General features: G+C 42.1%; 1 protein-coding gene across 6 annotated transcripts in view; it reads right to left on the reverse strand.

Annotated features, from left to right (window-relative positions):
• ATL2 (atlastin GTPase 2) overlaps positions 1-23,499 on the reverse strand; it is a 42,227-nt gene that overhangs the window by 12,935 nt on the left and 5,793 nt on the right. For 5 of the 6 annotated variants that reach the window (XM_035322917.1, XM_035322921.1, XM_035322919.1 and 2 more), the window contains 5 exons: positions 9,978-10,258; positions 4,855-4,989; positions 3,333-3,437; positions 2,179-2,229; positions 119-175 (listed from right to left, as the gene is read on the reverse strand). In XM_035322917.1, the coding sequence (XP_035178808.1) occupies positions 119-175; positions 2,179-2,229; positions 3,333-3,437; positions 4,855-4,989; positions 9,978-10,258 (629 nt within the window). Of the gene's footprint in view, positions 1-118; positions 176-2,178; positions 2,230-3,332; positions 3,438-4,854; positions 4,990-9,977; positions 10,259-22,783; positions 22,919-23,499 lie in introns of those variants that run through there. The other variant, XM_035322922.1, reaches the window with a different exon arrangement.

The following is a 23,499-nucleotide window of genomic DNA, read 5'->3' on the forward strand; positions in this document are numbered from 1 at the left end:
AAGGAAAACCAGTCTTCTAAAGAATAGACTGACTTCAGCCCAAGTTCTCTTTGTAAATTATCCTGAGATAATTTTCTACATGTTCAATTGCTTAGAAAAATGTAACACGCATAGTTACCTGAAACGGCTTTTGGTATATTTCTTCCATAGCTAGTCTTCCATATTCTGTAAACAACTGAGAGAAAGAAGAGTGTAAGGGTGACAAACTGAAAACAGTTTTCTACTGTAACAATCCTTTGTGTCACTAGAAAACAATGCATTCAATTTTAAGTTGTATTATGGATCCAGAATGGTCAGTGCAGCTCAAGAACGAGTACACCAATCTTCAGTAAAATTCAGGGAGGAGACAATTTCCACTGGTTTCACATTGCCACTCCAAAACTGTCACTACACCTTGGCTCTAAGTGGGTGGCCTATGGGCTATTCTCAGAGGACAGCTGACTGTGCCTCTCAGCCAGGCAGTTTCCAACACTCGTCACCTAGGCTAAGGAGGTACGCCTGTCTAACACTTGCCCCCTTACTTCCCACAAAAAAAATATTCCCGGAAATCTCGAGGAACTTGGCTAGCATTTGAATGCCTAGTACCTCAGCTCTAGCCAAGTTCAGCAGCTTCCCAGATCTCTGCTTCAGCCTGTGACCTTAACCCATAATTGTTCTTTCTTTTCAGCATAGAAAAGCACTAGCTGTTTTTGCTTGCTTGCTTTCACCATCTTTAATGCTAAAAGCAGCATTCTTCCTCACTGGATTAAGTGGGCCAGCAAACCCATGAGAACAAAAAATCACATGCTGGCTGTTTCAGACAAGTTTAACACTGTCAGGTAAGGATACCTCACTAGCCCCTTTATAACCATGGAGTGAGACGAAGGAAGCCCTCTAGAACAAGGCAACTGTTCTTTTGCATTAAAGCTAATTCCTCAGACACCTCAGAAAAAAAGTCTGTGGCTGAAAGGACCATTTCCCCTGTGTCAGTCACAAAAGTATCTGAAAACTTACAAGACTAATTTGACACAAATGAACTTCCAAGCCCTTGTCACCCTGAGCATAAACAAGCTCTGAAGAGGTCAAGCACCCACAGGAGTGGCTTGTTTCTGAGATCCTAAATTACCACACCGCTCCACTCCTTCCTACACAAAAAAAAATGCAGCCAAAGAGTATTTTCGAATAACATCTCCTTCCCTCAGCCCATGATTCCTTGTCCCCATCTTCAATGGGCAGGGGACACAGGCATTTACTTATATTTATTGCCCTTCTCCTCCCTTTCTTCCCTGAAACCTCATCTCCTGTAAAAGAAAGGGAACACTATTCAGACTGCACTGAGACTGTCAAAGGACCAGAGTGATCAGCAAGCTCTAGCTTTCAAATAATTTACTAAACCTTTTTTTTTGGTGTTTGTTTTTCCTGTGGGTTTTGTTTGGTTTTGGTCCAGCAATACTGTTTCTGTTAACTGATACAGTAATTCTGTTAACTGAGAACAGCATCACAAGATTATGTTGAGTTTCTGTATTTCTACTTTCCATGTTGGCAGCCAGTCTTTTGCAGCACTGAACAAGACAGAAGTCCTTTTGATCAGAAGACATGTAAAACAGTTTTAAGCTGTGACGAGGTCATGGTCTGAGCACAGGCAGGTATTTGTTAATACACAAGCTAACCTTTGAAGCTACAGATTTTAACTTAAGGAGATAAGGCTCTTACACCATTCATATGAAGCCAGAATTCAGTGGCCTTTGATCACAATGTTCCATTAGAGGATGAAAACTCCACAGTAGTGAGAGGACAACTCTTACCTCCTTTTGTTTCTAGGCAAAAATGAGACTGTAGAGAAGTTTTTCAGATGAAAAACTATAGAAGGTTTCTGAGTGGAAGATATTCTTCTCCCTGCTTTTATGTAGAGACCAGACTTCATGTACAGGCCAAACTTTAGAAAGTTAGGATTTCACCAAACTAGGAGCTTATGCTATTTTACGTCTACACTGGCACAGAGGAAGCATCACAGCATTATGGAGTTGATGCAAATAACGTTTTAATAGGCAGAACCAGTTTTAGTATCACGTCAGCTTTCATGTTTTATATAAAGTAGGAAGCTGCTCTCAAATCACAATTACATTAGTAGTAAAATCAAGAATGATTTCCAGACAGTTAGTTCAGAAACAGCTTAATATAAATTCAGCATATTCTTACCTGCAAGTGTTGAAGGTCATCTTCCTGAATATTCTGGGACAAGTTGTATACCTGTAAGAAACAGTAAAGGAATTAAAATGTAACTTGAAACCATTACCTTCGTGCAGCCTTTGTTAGACATCTTGGGTATTTTCTACCACCTTCAGTAATATCTAACTACCTGAAAGCCAGCCTCTAGAACAGTATCAAAGAATGCATCTCAAAAAAGTCACTCCCTGTACCAAGCAGTAGGGACAAAAAATCACTGCCGACCACCCTAATCCTTCCCAGATCATCTTTCCAAGGAATCAAGCCATAAAGAAATCCACTAAGAATGCTGGATGCTTCAAATCATCACATGGGTGTGAGAGGGGAGGACTGAGAAGGGCATACCCATCTGTCATCCTCAAATCTAAATGCTCCAGGACTCAGTGATCTAGCAGTATCGCCTCTGACACAAAAACAGCTGAGCAGTTAGTTCACTAGTTTTTTGCTTCCAAATCTTCCTGGAGAAGGCGAGCTTTCACCAGGGTGCTCATCACAACTGCTTCAGTAAGTTCAGCCAATACTGAACAGCAGTCAATTCAAAGATGTATCAATAATCCACAACTTGTCCTAACCACAGGAACAATGGGGGCAGGGGGACAGGGACAAGGCAGAGGCAGTGTTCTACATACTAAAACATCAAAAGTTAAAAGGAGTACGTCTGAACAAGGTCACTTGACATCCCTTAAAAACCTGCTTACTTCTGGCACATTAAGACAAAAGCCTAAAAGTAGTTCTAGGCACAGCACAACAGAATTGTCAGAAATTTAACCGTAGCAGCAGATGTACATTTAACAGATCAGTGTAGTTTCACCCTGAGTTGTGTGATCTAAAGTCCTAAAGCTTCTGTACTACATTAGTATAGAAGCAGTTGCTACTTTCAAATTTTTGTTTGGAATTCCCCAGTTCAGTCAACAATTCAATGCAGCTTGGCCTTGAATGACCTTGATTCCAGAGAGAAACTTACCTGTGTAACACTGAAACTGGGACATAAAATACGAAATCTTCAGTAATAGCTGGAGGAAAATATGCAGGCGAACTTTCTAAGCATGGCTAGAGAGAGACTCTTTGCATACTTGGGCAAGAGGGTTCCTATAGCTGTCATTGTTTGTCAGCACAGGTATTCTCACCTGGACAGAACTCGTCATGGTGCTCAGAGCAAAAACCGTTGCACAGTCTTTGATAGTGGATTGGCTATCAAAGGCACCTTGGGTATCCATGAGTAGTACAGCAACCTAGAGATTTTTGAAGAGCAGCAATAGTTAACCAAATTGTTACACTTTCAAACTCCAGGTCATTGGGTTAAATTCTGCTTTAAGTAGAGCATCTCTCTGCTTCCATACCTATTTATTAAACCTCAGCCAGGTCCCTGCACACACATTTATGCACATCTACAGATTAGTAAGTTGCAATACAAAGCCATATCAGCCTTATGTCGTTGGCCTTGCTACACTAGTTACCCTCTCCCACAGGAATATGCATCCCTCAGCTCAATGAAGGCATGCAGCAGAGTAGAAGGTAGCTCTTACTGGAAGAACTTCAGTCTCAGCTCTAATAAGCTATACTGGATTGCTTTAAAATGTGTCTTAAATAATTATTTCCAAAAAAGCAACGACACTGACCATCTGCTAGAATGACACAGCAATGAAGTGCTCTTCATGATATAAATTTATCTGTCCAATTGACATCTTTGGAATCTAATACAATTCCCTTCTCTTTCAGTTAGGGATAACTGATAAGCATGAACAAATGAGTGATTTTATTTTCTCAAAAGCACAAACAGATCCTCACAACTTAACTGCTGGTTTTTAGCCAGAGAACTGTTTGGTTAGGTATAAAATTTGATAAAACCTTCTGCACATCTCTAAACCCCTAGCTGGTTAAGATCAGGTGTCCCATATTAACCACCAGATGTTCCCTTTTCACCTCAGCAATGCAAAGGCTATGAACATCAAATAATCAAGAGCTTACGGTTCAGGAGAACACAAATAGCTGAGAATACAGCACTGGTATTATAGAGCAAATGTTTACTGACAACATTAGAAGTTGTTACAGAATGAAAACAAACACCCAAAACCAAACTATGCAGTTATATTGACTTAGAGTTAAAAGGTGTAATAAGTTTTGATAAGCATAGCGTTTGTGCTATTTACCCCACTGTTAGACGTGCTTTTTCTTTTTGGGGACTACCTGTTAAACTACATAGAAGGACCAGCTTAAAGACACTAAAACTGTTTGTAATACTTACAGCCACGTGCTGCATTTCACTAGAACAAAATTACAAGCTAGAGCACATACTCAATCCCAAAACCAACAGTGTTTGTTAGAACTGTTCTTATCACAACATTTGTCTATACATGGTATTTATAGCCAACGCAGTTCTAAAACATCCACAGGAAAACCCACCCAAAAGCCTAGACAAAGTAGACTTTGCCAAAATAATCTCAGAATGGGACTATTGTTGGAGACTGAGTCTTTTAAATCAGGAGGAAGACTCACACCTGCACTGATATAAGGTTTCCAAACATATTACATAGCTACTGAACGCACAGGAAAGCATCTTTAAACTGCTTCCATTAAAACCATGGCATTAAAGCTATTCACCCAATGGTAAAAAATCACCACATACGCCTATTTAAATCAAGCACTTACCTTTGTTCCATTGGGTTTATCAATTACAAACACTTCGCTCCAAATCTGAATGCCAGTGGTTTCCCGTTCACATCCACCTCTCCATGTAAACCCAGTTAAAGGCTCAGTGTTTCCACCTATCCAGCAAGGAGAAGTCTACAAAACAAGAAGAAAAACTTACTAAATACCAAGGAGGAGATTTTCTATGCTATGTTTTCACAGACTTCCATGGCATTCCCTCATTTTCCTCCAAGCTAATTGACAACACTACATGAAGTATTAAAAGCACCATGCTGCTCTGCTGTATGTTGTTGATGAGCCACAGGGAAGTTTGGTGTTGGAGTCTACTGTATTTCAGTAGCTGCACAACTCTTTAGCCTCTGAAGAGCACATGTGAACAGCATTCATGTCTCAAGCACTCAGGGAAAACAGCTCAGTTTTGTCCATCGTTTCTACTCCATGTGACCCCTGCACTTCTCTTCAAAACAGTGTAAGGAGCATAATTTCACAGAATCAGAATTGTAGGGGTTGGAAGGGACCTCGAGAGATCATTGGGTCCAACCCTCCTGCCAAAGCCTCCTGCCTTCCCTAAAGCAAATTGCACAGGTAGGCGTCCAGGCAGGCCTTGAATATCTGCAGAGAAGGTGACTCCACAACCTCCCTGGGCAGCCTGTCCCAGTGCTTCATCACCCTCACCGTGAAGAAGTTTAAGTTTATTTATTTATATGAAGTTTATTTATTATTTAGTTGGTTTTGTAGTTAAAACTCCACAGGGAACAAAAAGCTAATATTGACTTAATCCCTTCCCTCTCACAAATGGGTCAACTGCTGAAACTAAGCAAGCATGTAAGCCCCCACACTAACAGAGACCAGCACAGGACTCACACTGCCAGCCTGCAGAAGCCAAAGAGAATAGGCAAGGACCAGACAATCCATAATCTGTACTTCAGTCACAGACAAAATACTTTTTCTAAGTGATTAGGATTCAAGGAAGAAGATCAAGTTGAGAGTTTGGTACACATTAGTCAGCACACCGTACACGTTACAAGTTTATGGGCAAGTCACCCACTTTGGGAAAGGCTGTCAGAGCCAAGTACAGCCTGCAGCTAACAGTTCCAGCCAGCAGTACTGGAACAAGGTCTTCAGTCCTCAAGGACAGGCAGTGGCTCACACAGAGCCACTTCAGTCCTCATGGAGGACTCACACAGAGGCTCACGCAGAAGATCCCAGACACTATATGAACAGATATAACCAAGAAATGCAGTTTATGTGCTGTGGAAGTAAGGAACATGAACAGGCACTCTGAGGAACTTTCACTGTGATGTGTCTATATACACACATACACTGAAATCCTAGAAGAGAGAAGTGGTAGATGGACAAAAGTAAAGAGGGGGCTTAGGGAAAAGCCTTTATTTTACAGGCTAGAGCACAGCACTCCAACACAGGAACAGAAACACTCTTAAAGAATTTGCCCCTGACCACCCACAGAAGATGATCAGCCAGGAAAGTGTGCTTTAAAAGAAGGTCAAAGAGGAGACTTCCCCATGCACTAGGCTGTAATATCTAACTTGCTAACTCAACATTGGAAGTTTTCAGAAGAGCTGAAAACAGACCTCTTCGTATCTTGGAGAGCAGTGTGTGGCACCCAGGGGCTGCAGAGAATAGAAATACTTACTGTGAATAAGTGAAACTGCTTATTTCCAAAATGGAAGGGGGGAGGAATGATAACTGCATCCACTCTTCATGCCCAGCATCACTACTTCCTGCAGAGCAAGCCTATGCTAAGGGGAGAAAGTCAATTAAGCAGTTCTGCATCAGCATTCTCCCAGACTAAGTGCACACCATTCTGCTTTGCTACTTGGATGAAACACAGCAGAGGTGAAAAATAAGATGAGCAAATACAAAATACAAAAGATGGGCATAGGCATCCAAGTGAAGAGAAGCACGGCTACCTACAGGTAGTTTTTCTGTTTTACGCACACCATTGAAAATAAGCACATCCTGAACAATGTTCCCTTGAAGCAGTTTCGTGGTTTTTTTTGGAGGGGGGGGGGGGGGGGGGGGTTGTTTGTTGTTGGTTTTGGTGTTTAGATCATCCAAAGAGATGTTTACTTATCCATTGACCACTGCAGAAATTGAAGCTCCAAGACTGCTTTGGGCTTCAGAACACTCCAAGATAGAGTTCTGCAATGATGAATCAGATCTCACAAGCATATGGTAGTGGACTGTTTTTCACTTTTTCAGAAGAAACTGTTAAAGTATTCAACAATATGATCCATTCTTAATTCATACAAGAGGAAGAATACTTTCGGAAGAATACTTTTTCCCAAATTTAGTCCAGAAATGTATTACTCTTACTTGAAGGAGCTCAGACCAAAACTAATTAAATCAAGTACCTCAATAATCACTGCAAATTATCACATTTATTTCCATGTGTGATGCATGTCACAGGAAACTTCGGTGTCTTAATAAGCACAAGTTCAGCTCAAGCTGCTTCATTCTGTGGATTACACAGTTAAGCCTGTCTCTGACTCTGAGCTTTGCATCACACTGAAGTATTCCTAGCCTGTTACACTCTTTCCTTCCCAGGGTACTCAGTGTTTTAAAATCCATCCATTAAGTTGGCTTAAAAGACATTCAAGAGATGGGAGACGTGAAACAGAAGGCTTTGTTCCTAAAGGAAATCAAGCTTTAAGTTGCACTCTAATTCTGTATCATAGCCCCTTTAAGTATTCCATATTAATAAAGTGACCAACGCAGCTTTATTTGCATAGTGCCATCAATATGCAGTGCATCTAGAAGGGTCACACCCCTGTAAGAAAAAGCTTTCAAATCTAAATTTACTAGTGTCTCCGCATCTAACTCTTAATAAGGTTCACAACACAGAGATCACAGGATCCTTGCAGCAGCTTCCTTGAACACGTAACTGTTGCTATTTTGTGGCAGATTATTCTGTCCCATTTCAAATAATGAATCTTAACACTAATTATCAGTGCTTGAAAACTGACCAGCTTCAGCCATTTCAAAATCCTGCTTTTGACTTCAACTGGCACAAGAACAGTAACTTTTCACGTGACCCCTAGTTTTTGAGGTTAAGACAAGAAAACAGGATTCTGACATATCCTGGCATGTTTTTCACCAAAGACTTTAACATCAACAGGACAAGATAGCCCAGAATTGCTTGATCAGTGTTATGATATGAACATAGATGTATTGGTATTTTATGTAAGGGCCAACATTTAGTACAGAATAAATACATACTTGAATTAAGCCTGAAGAAAAGAGATCAGACTTAAAAAATACAAAACCAATGCCTCCCCTCCTGTATTCAAACTTGCATAAACATAGAGGACACCATTCAACTTGAAAAAAAATCCGGCAGGGCTCAAAAGAAGTGTTGCACTCATCTTCTCTCATGCTTAACTCCTATCACTCAGTTTACAGTGGCTCTGATGTTTGTCACACTTTCCCCAAGCCAGTTCATGTCACTGAGCTGGCAGGAAAACAATTCAGCAAAGTACAGCGTCTCTGAGGCATCAGCAAGTACGATCAACTCAGCCAAGGGCCTGAAAGCACTGTAGCTTGAGAACACAAACGCCTGGCCACAAGCAGCAGATGGAGAGCAAGAAGCAGAAGTAGAGCCTTTTAGGCAAATGATGTTGTTACGCTAGATAGCCGAGCTTGTCTTCTTCCTCGGATAGTGAAACAAATAGTATTTTGAAGGACGTACAGAGAACTGCGAAATGTGACTGTACAGTGCAATGAACAGAGGCACAATATTAAACAAGGCTGAAAGTGTCCCAATCCGTTTTGCTCTCTGAACTTGTTTCATTTTGCAATCTGTAAGTCAGTGCTTGCTTAAAGACCAAGCCTATTTTTGGAAAGAACTAGCACTGCTCTACCTAGTACCCGTTTAGCTCAAATTGCTATACTTCTCAGAAGTTTTTGTTTGGTTTTGTTTTTGCTGTAATATAAACAGGACATTACAGAGGATTTATACACACAAAAGGTGATCCACTGAATAGCCATATCAATGAAATGTTTATTTCTCCCTAATCTCAAGAAGTTGGGAGCACCAGCTTGCTACTCTGTATTCCTCCTACCAACATCCTCAGTGTCTTTCTTACAGAGTTCTTGGCAAACCAGTGAGAAGAATTCAATAGCAAGCACTACTTGGAGTGAGAGAAAGGAAGTCTTCATCTGCCAACTACCAGCGGCTTCTTTACAATATTCCCATATTTCCTGTAACTGCAGGGTTCATCTTGATTTCTCCTCAAGCCAGCTAGCTCAAAAGCAAAATAGATGCAATCATGCTTAATTTCTGCTACCATGAATTCCAACTCCAAACAACCATGACCAAAGGAACAGAATTGATTCCTGTTAAGAGTTGCAAAAACAGTAAAATACTGAACTGTTAACATTCACTGTGCAGATTAAAAGAAACGCAGCACAACCCATGACAGGAAGATGCGTACAATCACAGGAAGTCCTATGCCATCTTCTCCATAACAGCCAATAATTCAAAGTATAGTAGAGAGAAAACTACAGCAGCCAAAAGCTACAGACTAAGCAGGAATTAAATTTCAGATGAGCCATTCATTAAACCATGACTTAAAAGGATCTAAGAAATTCTTGGACTATGTTCAGAGACACATTCCAAGCAGGAAATAGGAGACTTTCTCCTTTTGTCGTATTTCAGTATCTCAGTAAACAGAATTAGTCCTCCAGGAGCTACCTGACAAGATTCTTTTTACAGCAATCGGTAAGCTAACACTACAACTTGACTGCAGGATGCCAAGTCGAAGCAAGATCCTTCCAAGCCGCCACCTGGATAAGGCCTTACACAACCCTCAACTAAAAGGCTCTCCTTGAAAGCTGTCCTTATTCAAGTTCTTCTCAAATCCACTTATCAGGACACCAAAAATTTACTTTTTACTTCATAGCTGCAGCAAATGTATGTTATACAATTGTCACTTAAGTACATTTCTTCACAGAGTAGTAGTATGCTTAGAGAGAGGGAGAGGAAGCCAGCTGCTGTAAGAAAAAAAAGGAAATTGACCTGCTATTTGTGCTCAAGTCAACAAATACAAAGGTGAACAACTAAAACTATTTTGTTCCTGCAGGGAGAAGTTCAAGTTACTCACCCTGTTATACATGTATCTAAGCATGAAGTCCAGCAGAAAAGATTTTCCTTTGCGGAAAGCTCCAGCTACAGACACAACTACTATGTTAAGATCTTTGATGTGCTCCTGAAGCAAGATTTTTTCCAACGCTTCTTCATCTAATTCAAAGTTATGGTCATCTTCATGAGCAAGAACAATCTGGATGGGGCGTGGCTTCTCCAAATCCACCTCGTCATCCGAGTCTGGCAGGGCATCTGAGTCAGGTAGGGCATCCTCCTCTTCCTCCTCCTCATAATGCTTACCTGCAAATTGACAGGTTACAGTACATTAGTAAGTCAGAGATTAGGACACTAGACATTTTTGTGAAGTGAAAACTCAAGCTGGGCTTGATGACATTGTTAGGAATGCATGTGTGCAGACAAGATCAACAGCCCTGTCCATTTTCAAACCTGGCACATAGTCTACATTTCAGATTTCAGCATTCCCCAAGTTGTAACAAATCACAAAAGAAAACTGGTTTTACAGCATCAAAACCCATTTAAGGCTTCTTAAGCATAGCTTGCATTAAAAACCTACAGGCCTTTTCTCTCATCTGGGAAAAAATAGATGAAGTAGGTTTTTTGGCCTCTTTGGAGCCATGTATAGGAAGGTGGTCATCTATAATTGTGAAAAAAACAATGTTTTCTGTCAGCTTTGGTAGCCAGTATATACAAACAGGACCACTGATCTAATATATTACCCCAGCAATTACACCAGCAGAAGACTAAATTCTTTTCTAATTCCAACTCATTACACCTGTTTCAGTTCTCAAATACAACACCGTCTTCAGAGCGCCTGTTCACTGCATGAAGGGAAAAAAAAGCTTGTTTGCACATGTAAGGCCTAACATTTTGGGGATTAATAAAAAACAAGCACTGAAGCAGTTTCTGGCTTCATACTTTTTCTATGACACATTATTAAGCACGATCCAGTAAGAGTAAGTACCAACTGTTCCAAAAAAGAGTTGAGAATATTAGGAGCTCCTCTTTTAGTCCTTCAGGTCAACCCTTCAGGATCCATTCTTTCAGTAGCTGAAAGAACTACAACTCAGGTCAGATACCATTACTGATGAATGATAAACTCAAAACATTGCAGCCCTACAGACATATATCACAATAGTAACAGTATTTTAATCTGACTTCCGGAAATCAGGAATTACTAGGTTAGAGGCCTTTAAAAAGCACGACCACACAGAAGTGTAACCTAGTCTCTCCTCCTGTCCAAGTACCACAGTAACAAAGTTCATCCCTGACAAAAAAGAAACTCCACCACTGGCCTGATCCCAGTTTTCCTGCCGAGCTTCTGCAACAGTTTGTGTGTACAGAATTGCCTCAAAACTCAGATTTATAGTTTGCCATATTCTGTGAGAAGTCCACGTGCACAAACCTGACTGAGGCATCTTCCTAACAGTTACTCATCTGGGAACATCAGCCTGAGTTTCAGTCCATTGGACTGCTCGGCATGCCTACGTTTCCAAGCATTACTTCTGCCAAGAGAATGAAGCAGCCATCTCCAGTCACACAATGTACACAGGTACATTACACGGCTCCATTCTTCCTTCAGGAGCAGTCCAGGAGCAGCGTTCTCTTGCACTACGTGCCATGAGGTACCACAGAGCCCACCACGGTTGTATTCATCCATGGCACAGACCCTGCCATTGCCCACAGGACCTGCACCAAATCATTCCTGCCAGATTTTGCATCCCAGATCCCATTCTCAGCAAGACTTAGGAACAGTACTCTAACACACCCTGTTTTGTGGATGTAATGAGACATTTAAGTCACTATCAGGGACTTGAAAGATTGGTAACATGGTGACCCTGGAGTTTTTCCAGAAGCTGTCTCTTTAGACAGTTCTGATAGCATTTCACTTTCTTGCAAATCAGAGGGGACACTTCCAATCATCACGTTTGTGCTGCTTCAAAGGCCAGCGGCACTGAACCTTTTTTAAAAATATGTATGTATTGGTTTGAATACTTAAAGCTAGTGGAGAGCTTGGTTTGAACAAGAAGTAACTGGAGTGTAAACCTTAAGTAGCTAAAGCCACACTCTAGCATTATCCAAGTGGGTGTACAAAACGGGTCCTAGCATCACCCTCTCTCAGTCTGGTTGACGAAGCAGGCCAAAAAAATTACACCAGCATATCTGACAAACGGAAGGAGTAACTTTAAGAGCAGCTGTCAGCAGGACATCACGCTACACAAACCACACTGATAGAGTACGGGTTGCCATTTCAGAAGAAGAAAGACTTCACCTTCAGCTATCATTTTTGTATTCTCAGAAACTAAAGAAGTCCTCTTTTGAAAAGAAGTTTACAAAGCAGGATTTGCCCCAAATAGAAAGCATCCTTTGTGAGCCAGAAAACATAGGAGGCCCCAGTGAGGCACAAAGATTTTGACAGTGAAGAAAGCCTTTGGCATCACAGCTTAGAAACAAAGGGAATAATTCTATTAATAAAAACATTAAATAGCTCCAAGAAGAGACTTTTGAATTGTAGCAAAGTACACCCACCTCTGCTTCTATGTATTCCCCAGACAAGCTCAACTTGGTTACTTAAAACAGCCTTATATTCTTTTGTTTAAGTGTGTATTTCAGTGATAGCACTAAGGCATCAAGTTTGTAAGCTAAGGTAAACTGTAAAATAATTCAAAGCAACATCTGCAACATCTCTGAATTGCAGCCAGACATTAACCACCTTTTCCTACCTGGAAATCATCAGACCCTTAGCAGACCTCAAAGCATGAACTTCAGAAAGACCATTTTGCCAACACAGAAGCCTCTTCAAGTCAAGATATTTTCCAGACAAACAAGTAGTGTGATCATTTATCATTAGCTATTCCTAAATAAGCAGATTCTCCCTATCACAAGTTGATAGTACTATCAAGAGTTTACACACAATACATCCATTGAAAGTCCACATCTCGTTAACAGTCTTCTGCATCCCTGCAGCTTATATAACTCAGAAGGGACAAAAGATTTATCTCCAGTCCTGTTCAATCCCCTTTATATTTCACCCACCAGCAAAAATTTGAAAGTAAAGTCCAATACATCGAGTTGTGGGAAGAGGGGGTTGATTTGGGGTCTTTTTCGGTTTTGGTTGGTTGGTGGATTTGTGTTGTATTAGGCTGGCAAGTCCAAAACAAAAACATCTGACAGCTCCCAACCTGCCTACAGAAAGCACTATCGTAGACATGAATCAAGCACTTTGAGGTTGGAGAACCACAGCGTTGACAGCTATAAAGGAAACTCGATCCATCCAGAAGAGCTGGTTCCATAACTTCATCCTCGAGCAGCACAGAACACCCTTCCCTTCAAGAGATTTTGGAGGAGTTAGTAATTACCAGGACAGATATTACACGAAGTTAAGCATGTTAACTGTGAAATGAGCACTAATGCTTGTCCAGCAACACTGTCATTGTATGCTAACCTGTCACTGGCTCCAAGGCAGGCATCATAGCCTTTTTGGCTCTTCACACACCTTCTTGCAGCTTACCACGTTACTCTGGCTAGTTGCTGTGTCAGAGAGCACTGGAATATGCTGGAAGGCTTTCTAGAAGGCTTCAGTGTTCTGGGCAGAAGGATCACATTCTATTTCCAAGAACTACTTCCAGAGCAGTGTATCAAACAATGATCAGGACAAGCAGTCCCACTTCACCGTCTTTTTTGTTTGTTTTTGCAAAAGCTGCAGAAGCATTATAGCAAGCCTGGATATAGTTCATAAATAAAAACATGCTCACAGCACCATCAAGGATCTGATGAAATTCAGAACACTTTTATTGATCTATTCCTTACTGTTAGTTAGGGGTGTTTTTTTGTTGTTTTTCCTCCTTCCTCACCTGCCCCAGCAGTGATATTCCACTATTACAAATACAGAATTTAAGGGATTTGTCCCTTAGGACAAAGGGACAAAAAGGCCACATGCTGCTCTAGGTTATTCCAACAGTCCAGTCCCAGCAAATCAAGTGTAAGAAAAATGAGGACTACCCACAGAAGTGGCTTTCCAGCATCATCACCCCCTACACCGGAGTGTTTCCAGCCGACTGGACGGTAATTCGGATTTGCACAGCTCATGGCAGCCTCCCCATACAGGTCTCCATGACAACACATCCAGTAAAGCTCAAGAAGCAACCAGAGCAGCACAATTCTGGGTGGGATTTTTGTTTGCTTTGCTGTTGGCCTTTTTTGTTTTGGAAGACTTAACAGTTAGGGAAAGTCCAGTTCCGTTCCAGGACTGGGGTTACAGCCCCAGCACATCCACTCCTGAGGACTTGGTTGTTCCAGGAGTATGGCACAGAGCTGGTCCCCATGCTGTTGGAAATGCCCACGTGCACAGAAGACCGGACCTCATCCTTTCAGTATGCACAGAAAAGCTCTCATCTGTCAGAACATGTGGCTTTAGAGCTTGTAGAGCAGCGTAGCAGACCCAGAAAGCCATGGCTATGTTTTTACAAGCTGTACAGCTGCCCTTTGAGACTTGGACACTACTGAACAAATGCATGTCGGACCGCACTGACATACCCTGCTCTGGCCAAAGCTAATGCAGGAAGACTTGATTGGACTTATCCCGAAGCCTGCCACCCATTCAGTCCTCATGCTATAGCTGTTTGCTCATCACTCCTTACTCCGTTTTGGCCTCTTCCAGCCCAAATCCTTCAGTTTAACCACTAGAGCTACTGCACAATTTGTGTAATCACTTCCTGAGCCAGGCAAGCAGGCTGGGAGACACAGGAGAAGCAAAACCATACAGCAAGGCACAGAGGAAGACAGATGTGAGTGGAAGCAAATCCAGCCTCAGGATGAAAACACTGTCCAGCTTCCCCAAAAGCTCTGCACTCCATCAACAATTGCTACAGAAGGCCTGCTGCTGACACTCATCGGCTAAGTGTCCAGAACAAGCAGCATTTGTTGAAACGCTAAGCCAGATTTTGAGAACAGTAACTGCCTGTGTAAGTACAGAGAATATTTTATTTGAACAAAACCAACTAAATAACCCTCTTCTTAAAGTAAGAGGTAAAATGAACAAAAGCTAATTCCTGCTTCCCCTAAGGGCACAAGTAGCAGCTGATGGCCTATTCGCCCTGCAGTGTAAGAACATGGGAGTGAGAGCAGTCAGCTCAACTTGCATGCTATGAAATACAAGAGACAGAACCTACTTAAATGCAAGTTTCTCCCCCAGCTACATTCATTGAAACCAAAATACCGACATAGCTACCTTCCAAGTTTCAACCCAAATACAGCCTGAGCTGCTTAAACACCTTATTCGCGTTCCTTCATAAGAGGAAAGCCACACACTAATCACTAAACTGTTTTAAGGTACAGTGTGCGTTTCTGACCAACAAGCCTCAAATGTCAGCTAATAATTGCTTCTCTGGACACTGGGGTTGACCCAGACAACTGCACAAAGATACAGCACAACACTGAGGTAAATTTAAGCCACTAAAAAGCAAATGGGATTTAAGACTTGCATTATAAACAGTCAGCTAAAGAAGTCACTTTCATTTAGGGTAGATGGCTCATCAGCGTTCCTTCCATTTGCACTGTCACGAGGAGTTAAAAAAGACATGGGAAAGTCTTTCTAAGTCTTCAAGCTTGTAGTCTTAATAACCCTGCTTCTGCAGAAAGCTGCACTTTGCTAGATGTCCATTGGAAATCAGAAGCTCTGGCACTCCTTACTATGTCAGCACTCGGCATCCTTGAACTCTTTTCCCAACACTCTACAGAAACAACACATCTGTGTCCTTACAAAGTCACCTAAATCCCCCCAAACACACCCCACTCCACCCACAGTTCAGCCCAGGTCCCCCCACGCTTGACTGGGGAAGCAAGCTGATGCAGACAACACCAACTCTCACCTATCTGGCTTGAAATCCTGCTGTACCTCCACACCCCGAGGGAGTTCACAGCTTCAAGTAAAAGCTTAAAATAAGTTATTGTGTAGAAATCACTGCACCACATTTAAATATGACACTTTCTCTCGGAGCTTCACCTAGGAAATCTTCATTAGGCAGAAAGACAAATTGTTTAAGTGTTTCTCATTTCAATGTAGTGAACCAAGAGGAGTGTAGGCATGTGTGAATTCAACTCCAGAGCACAGGAAAAAAATAGGTTAACCTTCAAGCCTTATTTGGACAAGGTAAAAGATCTGGCACATCCGATGTAAAAAAAAAAAAAAAAACAGTAGGTTTAAGTCACCAAATTGTCCTCTCCTTTCTCCAGCAGTCCAGCTCCATGCAATTAACTCACAGCAAGACCCGCATGAAAGTTATGGGGCTGCTGCAGATCTTAATGCATCACTGCTTCCCTATTGCTGCCTAGCAAATACTGCCAAGTAGCTCATTTTAAGGCCAGAAATAATTAAATGTTTTGAATACTTCAGCTATAAATAGGACTGATGAGCTAAGTTCCAAAGACTTATTGGATATCCAAACAAGACTGGCAGAGGAGAAGGGGGGAGAAAGGCACATTTAACTCTCTGCTCCTTCAGGGCACTGGGATGTTAAGGGACAGATCTAGAACTGTTACATAAACTACTAGCAGAAGCAAAAACCTGAAGCTACAGTTCTGCCAGGAAAGGGGAAAAAAAGCTATTCTGATGACCTAGATACCTACGAAGCATCATAACTGATCAGACAATAGGTCTGTCTACTCCTGAAGTGCTTTAAATTGCTTTCTCTGAAGGGTCTGCATGCAGGAGCAGAGAGCTCTCCCACAGCTATGCAAAATACTACACTGGCATTTTGCATTCTCCATTTAAGGGGAGAGAAAAGCTGGAGGGAGGCTTCACTTTAATGAAGAGGTGCAGCAAAAAAATTAACCTTCAAATTCGCCTACTTTCAGTAAACGCACACAAGCGAGAGCACACCGATGAGCAGACGCTAAGACAGAAGCAGCGTAAACTCTGACCCAACCTCGGAAAGTAAGCAGCAAAAAGAATTTTTATATAAAAGGACTGCTTTCCCGAAAGCACATCATGAACTTAGAAGGATATTTCTCCATAGCTACAAGGAAAAACTTGGAGGGTTGGGATAGTGACAAAGCATGCTCCTCATCCTTCCACTCTGCTGAAAAACCACAGCTATTATTAGCATACTCACAGAAGAGCCTAACAGGATCCCTACCCACAATAAGGTTTACCAGTACTTTTCCAGCCCCCTCAAAGAATGCTTTAAAATACGAATACTAAGGTAGACGGAAGTACTAAAAGGCCTTTTCCTCTTCCTTTCTCCCCATGCCCCGAGTTCTTGAGGATAGGAAGCAGAACAGGCCAATCTGACAGTGCCCTAGATCGCCGCAGACTCTACAAATGCCAAGTGAAAGCTCTGTGAACACCGCAGGCTAACGAGATCCTTGCAGGCCATTACAGATGTAAAGCAGGTATACTTATTGCAGTTCAGAGTATGGTTTTATTTAAGGTCGTTGCTCACCCAAGAAAATCCAGTTGGTATCCTCTAATTGTTTTAGTCTGTAACTGCATTTTATATACTTTGTATGTATGCACTTCCCACATGTCAGCAAGTAATAACTCAGAGAATGACCAGCTATCCCAAACCACGGTTTTGAGTGAGAACAGGGAGATAGGAATAAGGTAAGAGATGCCAACTGCAATTACCCCACATTTGCTCTTCAGAGTAGTGGCCAGAATAGCTTCTGTCGCCCAGCCACATCTGTACTGTGGCCACAGGCTCAAACAAGCGCTGAGTTTTACCGTATAGGGAGACATGCTGGAGGGCAAGTTTTTGTATTCACTTCCAGGATAAACAAGCTGTCAGTCAGGAATATCAACAGGTTTAAGAAAAAGAGCAAGTCAGGAGGCTTTTTTTGGATCAGACCATGCTCTGATCTGAAGCCTCCAAGCAAAGCGATCTCCTAGCCTAGCCTTGAGCCTGCATCCATTTTCCTGCCTCCCCTGACATACCTGCAGCTTCGACAGCCTCCCATCCAGCTTTTCCAGCACCTAACTCAATAATTTTATTAGTTTTCTAGATTTAATTTCAGAGTTAAGAGCAGTACAGGGAGAGACTGTTTACATTAAGAAACTGCCTTCTCTAGACCACGTACCTAGTGGAGCTGATGCAGTAACTACCTTCAGACATCTTCATGGAGTATTTCAATCCCTCCCTCCTCTCCCTCTTCCAAGGAAAATGGTTAACCTGGCAATGTCACTAACACACACACACAATGTGTTTTCCTCGATCATGCTTCCCTTTCACGTGCACAGCACAGGAAAACACAGCACATACAAACAAAAACAGCGCCCAGAACACCAAGAAGCAAAACAGGAAGAAGCGAAACAGACCACACAAATCACATCTCAGGGATAACTGAAACAAAAACAAAGTCACGCCTTGGCAGGTTCCCTTTATCACAGCTGAAGGAAGACATTGTTTCCACAGGGCTACAACACAAGCAGTTTTCCCCGCAGTCCCTGCTGCTAACCACATGCAGAAAGAGCCCTGGGCTGCCTCAGTATCCTGCAACTGACCCACAACACTCGAGGCAACACCTAAGCAAGCCCACACCATTCACAACCCCACACCCGCTCTCCACCATTTCCACGTCTCTGCCAGGCAGAAGTCCCCTGCAAAGACAACAGCTCAAAGTGCATCTTTTCTACCAACAGGACAGTACCAGGAACTGCCTCCTCCCTCCCCTGTTGCCTCTCCAAGCCTGCTCCAGCAGCACAGCTGAGGTTTAAGCTCCCCCTCACACAAGGGCTCTCCCACTCCTTCCCATTTCCAGCCCCACGCAGTACCACGCTGCCTTTCCTGCTAATTTTGCAACGCATCCAGCACTGCTGAGAGTCAAGCTAATTAAAAAAAACACCAGTAGAAAAAGCAATCCAATGCAAATCGTTTTCTACAAGCTGTATCAGCTCTGTAAGGGTCCAACAAGCACCAGAGGTGAAGACAAAGTGGAGCTACGCAACTGCGTTATCTGACCCCCGGGGCATAGGGTAAATTCATCTGTACTGCTGAACAGCACAGGACTGCTGCCCTCTGCGTTGGCACCACTGTCCTTGGTCCAGGCACAAACTTATCTTGAACAAACAAACACAAGGTGATGTGGTGTGCACCCCGCAGCCTCTGAAACAGCTGTACCAGCACAAACGAGGGGGAGGCACAATGCTTGACTCAGCACCGGTGCCAAGAGAAACATTTGGTTTTGTAAACTACAAGCTGGAAAACTTCTCCAGACCCCCAGAACACACAAGTACAGTTAAGAAGTGTGTTCATGTGGAGACTGACTGAGCGATATGTGATAACTCTGCAAAGATGGGTAGACAACTGGGCTGTAACTGGATCAGACGGTGTGTTGCCAAGGATTTGTCTAGATGTGAAAGAGCTCAGATTTAGGTAGGGTTAGCCAGCACGCTTGTTAACCTTCACTTAACAAGGTCTTCTTCCTCTGCAAATGCAGGTTAACACCAGTTTTAGTTTTGTCAGGAAGGTAGGCAAGGATGGGTAACCGGTGGGAAGACCCTGAGCTTAGCGCAGGCCCTCCTGCACTAGAGGAGAGTTCCCTTGGACACTCCTCCTGAATATACCATGCCTAGTACGAGTTCTCTGCTGAGTCTTGGTTTCAAAACTCACAGCAGTTAATTTGTCACAAGGGCACTGTAAAACTCTCCCACTTCAGTAGCTCAGTTCCACGCTACAGGCACCTTTGCATCAGTCCAAAGGGCTCAACACTTACCTAATCATCTTTATCATCATTCACAGCCCTTGTTAATACAGCAGCCTCAAACAGCATTAATAAGAGTCTTCACTTTTTTTTTTTAACCAGCGCTTTCCTGGAACAGCAAATGCCATTGTTACCTGTAGGCTAACAGGGGCTGACCAGTCAAGCCTCATGGAGAGCATAGCACTGAGGAAAAGAGGGAATAATCCCAGGTGTAAAACAAGGAGCAAACAGAAGGGGAACAGGTTACTACTGATATTTACTTCAAGCTCTAAGTGCCAGTACATCCAGCTACTTTTCTGCAGGACAGCACATCATACACTTAATCTACAAGTGCTTGCAGTTGGGTACAGGAAGAAAATATGCAACAGTCTGAAGACTGTTTAATCCCCCTGCAGCCAACAGATGTGTCTTTGTAGACCCCATGCAGTGATCTCAGTCTGTGGATTCGAGAAGTCTTTCTTCCCAGTGTATTGAGGATAAATCCTGGGGATAAGTCCAAGTTTACAAGATGAACCCAAACAAAGATAGCAGTGTGTCGCTTAGTAAAGCTCACCAAAGCTTAATCTGGTCAGTTCTAGTGCACTACAGAAATGAGAAGTCAACAACGGGTTAGACCAAACAGCTTGGTTTGATATTTGATTAACGGAACGGTGATATGTCTGCAACTCAAAGTACTTACACCGAATGTTATTCTTAGTCTCGGTGTAGCACAAGCCAACTTCCAAGCTCTTTAAATGTAAGAGACTGCATTTTAAGGGTCTTCCAAATAAGCAGGACTCTTAGTAGCACCTGAAGGTTCCACAAGTAGTTATTCACATCTGCTATCCAAGTGTTCACAGTGAACAGTGTTTATTCTTCTACTGAAAAAAAATGAAGCTAAATAGCCGAAGTTGCTTCTTTTAATGTTCCTATCACCATTATTTTATTTTGAAAGATTCTTCCCCCCTTCTAAGTCTCAGAGCAGGATGCATGATAAATTTCCAACAGCCACGTATTTCTACAGTTCTATTAGATGTGGCAAGTACCCCAGTTCTGCGCCCCAACACCCGAAAGCATTACTTACTGCACTTTTCCAAACAATTTCTGTACTAAGAAGTCTGACACAGTAGCATTTAGAAACATTTCCTTTTAAGTATTTTGTGCTGCATTCCCGCCCTTATCCCCATGACAAGCTTAAGACTTCGTTGCTTGGAAGATGCATGATAACCGCCTCAAGGGCGGCTTTCAGCCCATGTTTAGAGTCACACTGCTGTCATTACCAAGAACAATCCCTTAGTATTAGTTTACAACTACAAGGCATTTAACAAAACATTCCTCTTAAAAGTAAGGTGACTTCTGAAATGATTTTTCTTGTATCAAGAACCTTTAACATTGTTTTCTACGCCAGTATTTTCACTGCTATTCTGTGTCTGTGCAACAGAAGTAAAAGAAGCCAAGCTGCTGCTTCCATGCCCAGCAGTTCAAGTGCTTTGAGTGAATGCTCCTCTCCTGAAATCACTACAGTAATGACTTCCATATTAGGCAGAGGATTTACACATGCTTTCATTTCTCCCTGTTATTTAAGATTCCCCACGTAGATCACAGCACACAGATCAAGGTAAACAAACAGCCAGAAGCCAAAGCCAGAAGACCCTTACGCCTACCTCAGGGGCTGAAAATGCAGAAAGGGTTGAGGAAGGGAGGGAAATAGGACAAAGCATACAAGTTTGCTGACAGTAGTATCGCAGGATCGGGCTTAAAGACATGGTTAAAATAACCACACTTACTCTTCCACTCAGCAGTACCATCCTGTTCGAGAAGATAAGAGGTGAGAACAACTTTTCCAAGCACGCCCAACGTATGAGAATTAGTCCTAACACGTCAGTACAAGCAGTTTATATTGTCTCCAACAGGCTTCTGTACAATTTTCAAAGCATGGAGGAAAAAGCCTTGCTGTCCTGGAATCGTTACACAACACATTGTTCAAGAGACACTTCAAATATTTTACCGATACCCATAAAAACTTAGAAATCGAACATGGCTATATTATGCCCTGACACTAAGTACAGACTGGAACATGATTCTCATCTCACTCAAGCAACAATTTGCATAAGACCAAACCAAATTCTGCTTTCCAGTATCAATCTACTGATAATTATACTCTAAACCCTATGCCTGTAATCTGTACAACATTTTATTAGTTCAAGTCTTCAACTTTGCCACCTTCCAGGTTTTAGCTTCTAATTCAGTCTAAGAGAAACCTGCCAAGGCTTAAGTAGCACAAAAAAACACCTTGCCATGCAAAAGTCACTGTCATGTGTGCCCAAAAATACAACCAATTAGTTCATTCTCTACACTGAAAATAAAGCTGAAAATACAGCCAGAACAAGAAAAAATTAGATGTGAACATCATGAGCAAGACGTCTCCACTCTTAGCAGAAGTATATCAGAAAATATACAGCATACAAGCTGTAAATCAGAGGCGCAGTGGCCGAGCTGTAAACTGAGTCAAAGGCACTCATGCAGTCTTACAGCCTTGACAGTTCTTATCCATTCCTGTAGGACAGAGAAGAGCAGGGTGAAAGACTTTTCAAAATTAGCCTTTCGAGAATCACTTCTGCATTTCATTTTCAAATGAACTTCTCTTTTGCATTATATTTGCTAAGAAAATAACGCATCATTATTTTAGCCTCTTAGCCCTGCTCATGCATTCACCAAGTCATCCTGTAACTCGGTTACCTGCATTCAGTCAGGGAATTTTTCTCAGACCACCCTGCTCTGCAGCTCAGTAATGCCATCTTTGGTGTCAACCATTCTGCTTTAAGTTCTTCCAGCCATTAACAGGAGCCAGCTAGTAACCACTATAAAATTAGCATAGCTATTTTTTCCCTGTTTACTTAATGGGAAAGGGAGAAAAGACTTATTTAGCTTCAGAGATCATACTAAGCACTAAGACCTACTACTCTCACACCAGAATGTGGAACAAACTAGTCTTGTTACCTTAAGGAGTAACAAGCCCATGCAGTAGCAGGGCTTTGCAGTAGCTGACTCCAGGCAAAGCAAATGGATAGCTTCAGGATATGCAAGCACATGAACAACCTGCTATGGCAATTCATTAAGTGAACTTACCAACCATGGTGCTATAATGGCATGCGTACGCTCCCTCCCAAAAGGAAAAGTAAGGGTAAGCTCCTTGCTTTGCTGCAGAGTGAGAACTCCGGTCAGACACCAGCAGGTCGTTACTTGCTCAGCATTGCTTTATGCTTTAGGTCACCTCACAGCAACTTGTTTGTACAGCTATGGAAGATAATGGGCGTGATAATGGGCGTAACCTTCCAAGTCAACCAAGAACTACCAGTGGGAGAAGGCAAACAGATCTTCAAATTCCCCAGATTTCATTTCAAGTTTCCTAAATGGACAGTAAAAAAACTTCACAAGTTTGAACACCTTCTGAGTTCCTCGGATTTTTATAGTGAATGTGTTTCAAAACACATCTTTAGTATAAACAAAATTTGCTTTACTGGAAACGAATACTACACAAAATATATTAGTATCTTTCTGATATAAACAGAAATTAGAAGCCAGGCAGGTTAGCCATCAATGCCCTGAGAAAATCAGTTCCTATTACATACTAATTTGTTGATAGTAATGACTCGATTATTGTCCTTACTCTAACAGACAGTACGCATTTCGTATCGATCACCTCTTCGCAGCTAACCAAAGTAGCAGACCTCAATCTTAGCGATGTTTTCACATGTATTTCAAACTTGCTCATGAAACATGTTTGTTCTGGTGTTTGTAACAAACCCCAACCCTCCAAATATATTCAGATGTAAATCAACTTT

This window comes from Oxyura jamaicensis, chromosome 3 (assembly GCF_011077185.1).
Source record: "Oxyura jamaicensis isolate SHBP4307 breed ruddy duck chromosome 3, BPBGC_Ojam_1.0, whole genome shotgun sequence".
Classification (NCBI taxonomy): domain Eukaryota; kingdom Metazoa; phylum Chordata; class Aves; order Anseriformes; family Anatidae; genus Oxyura; species Oxyura jamaicensis.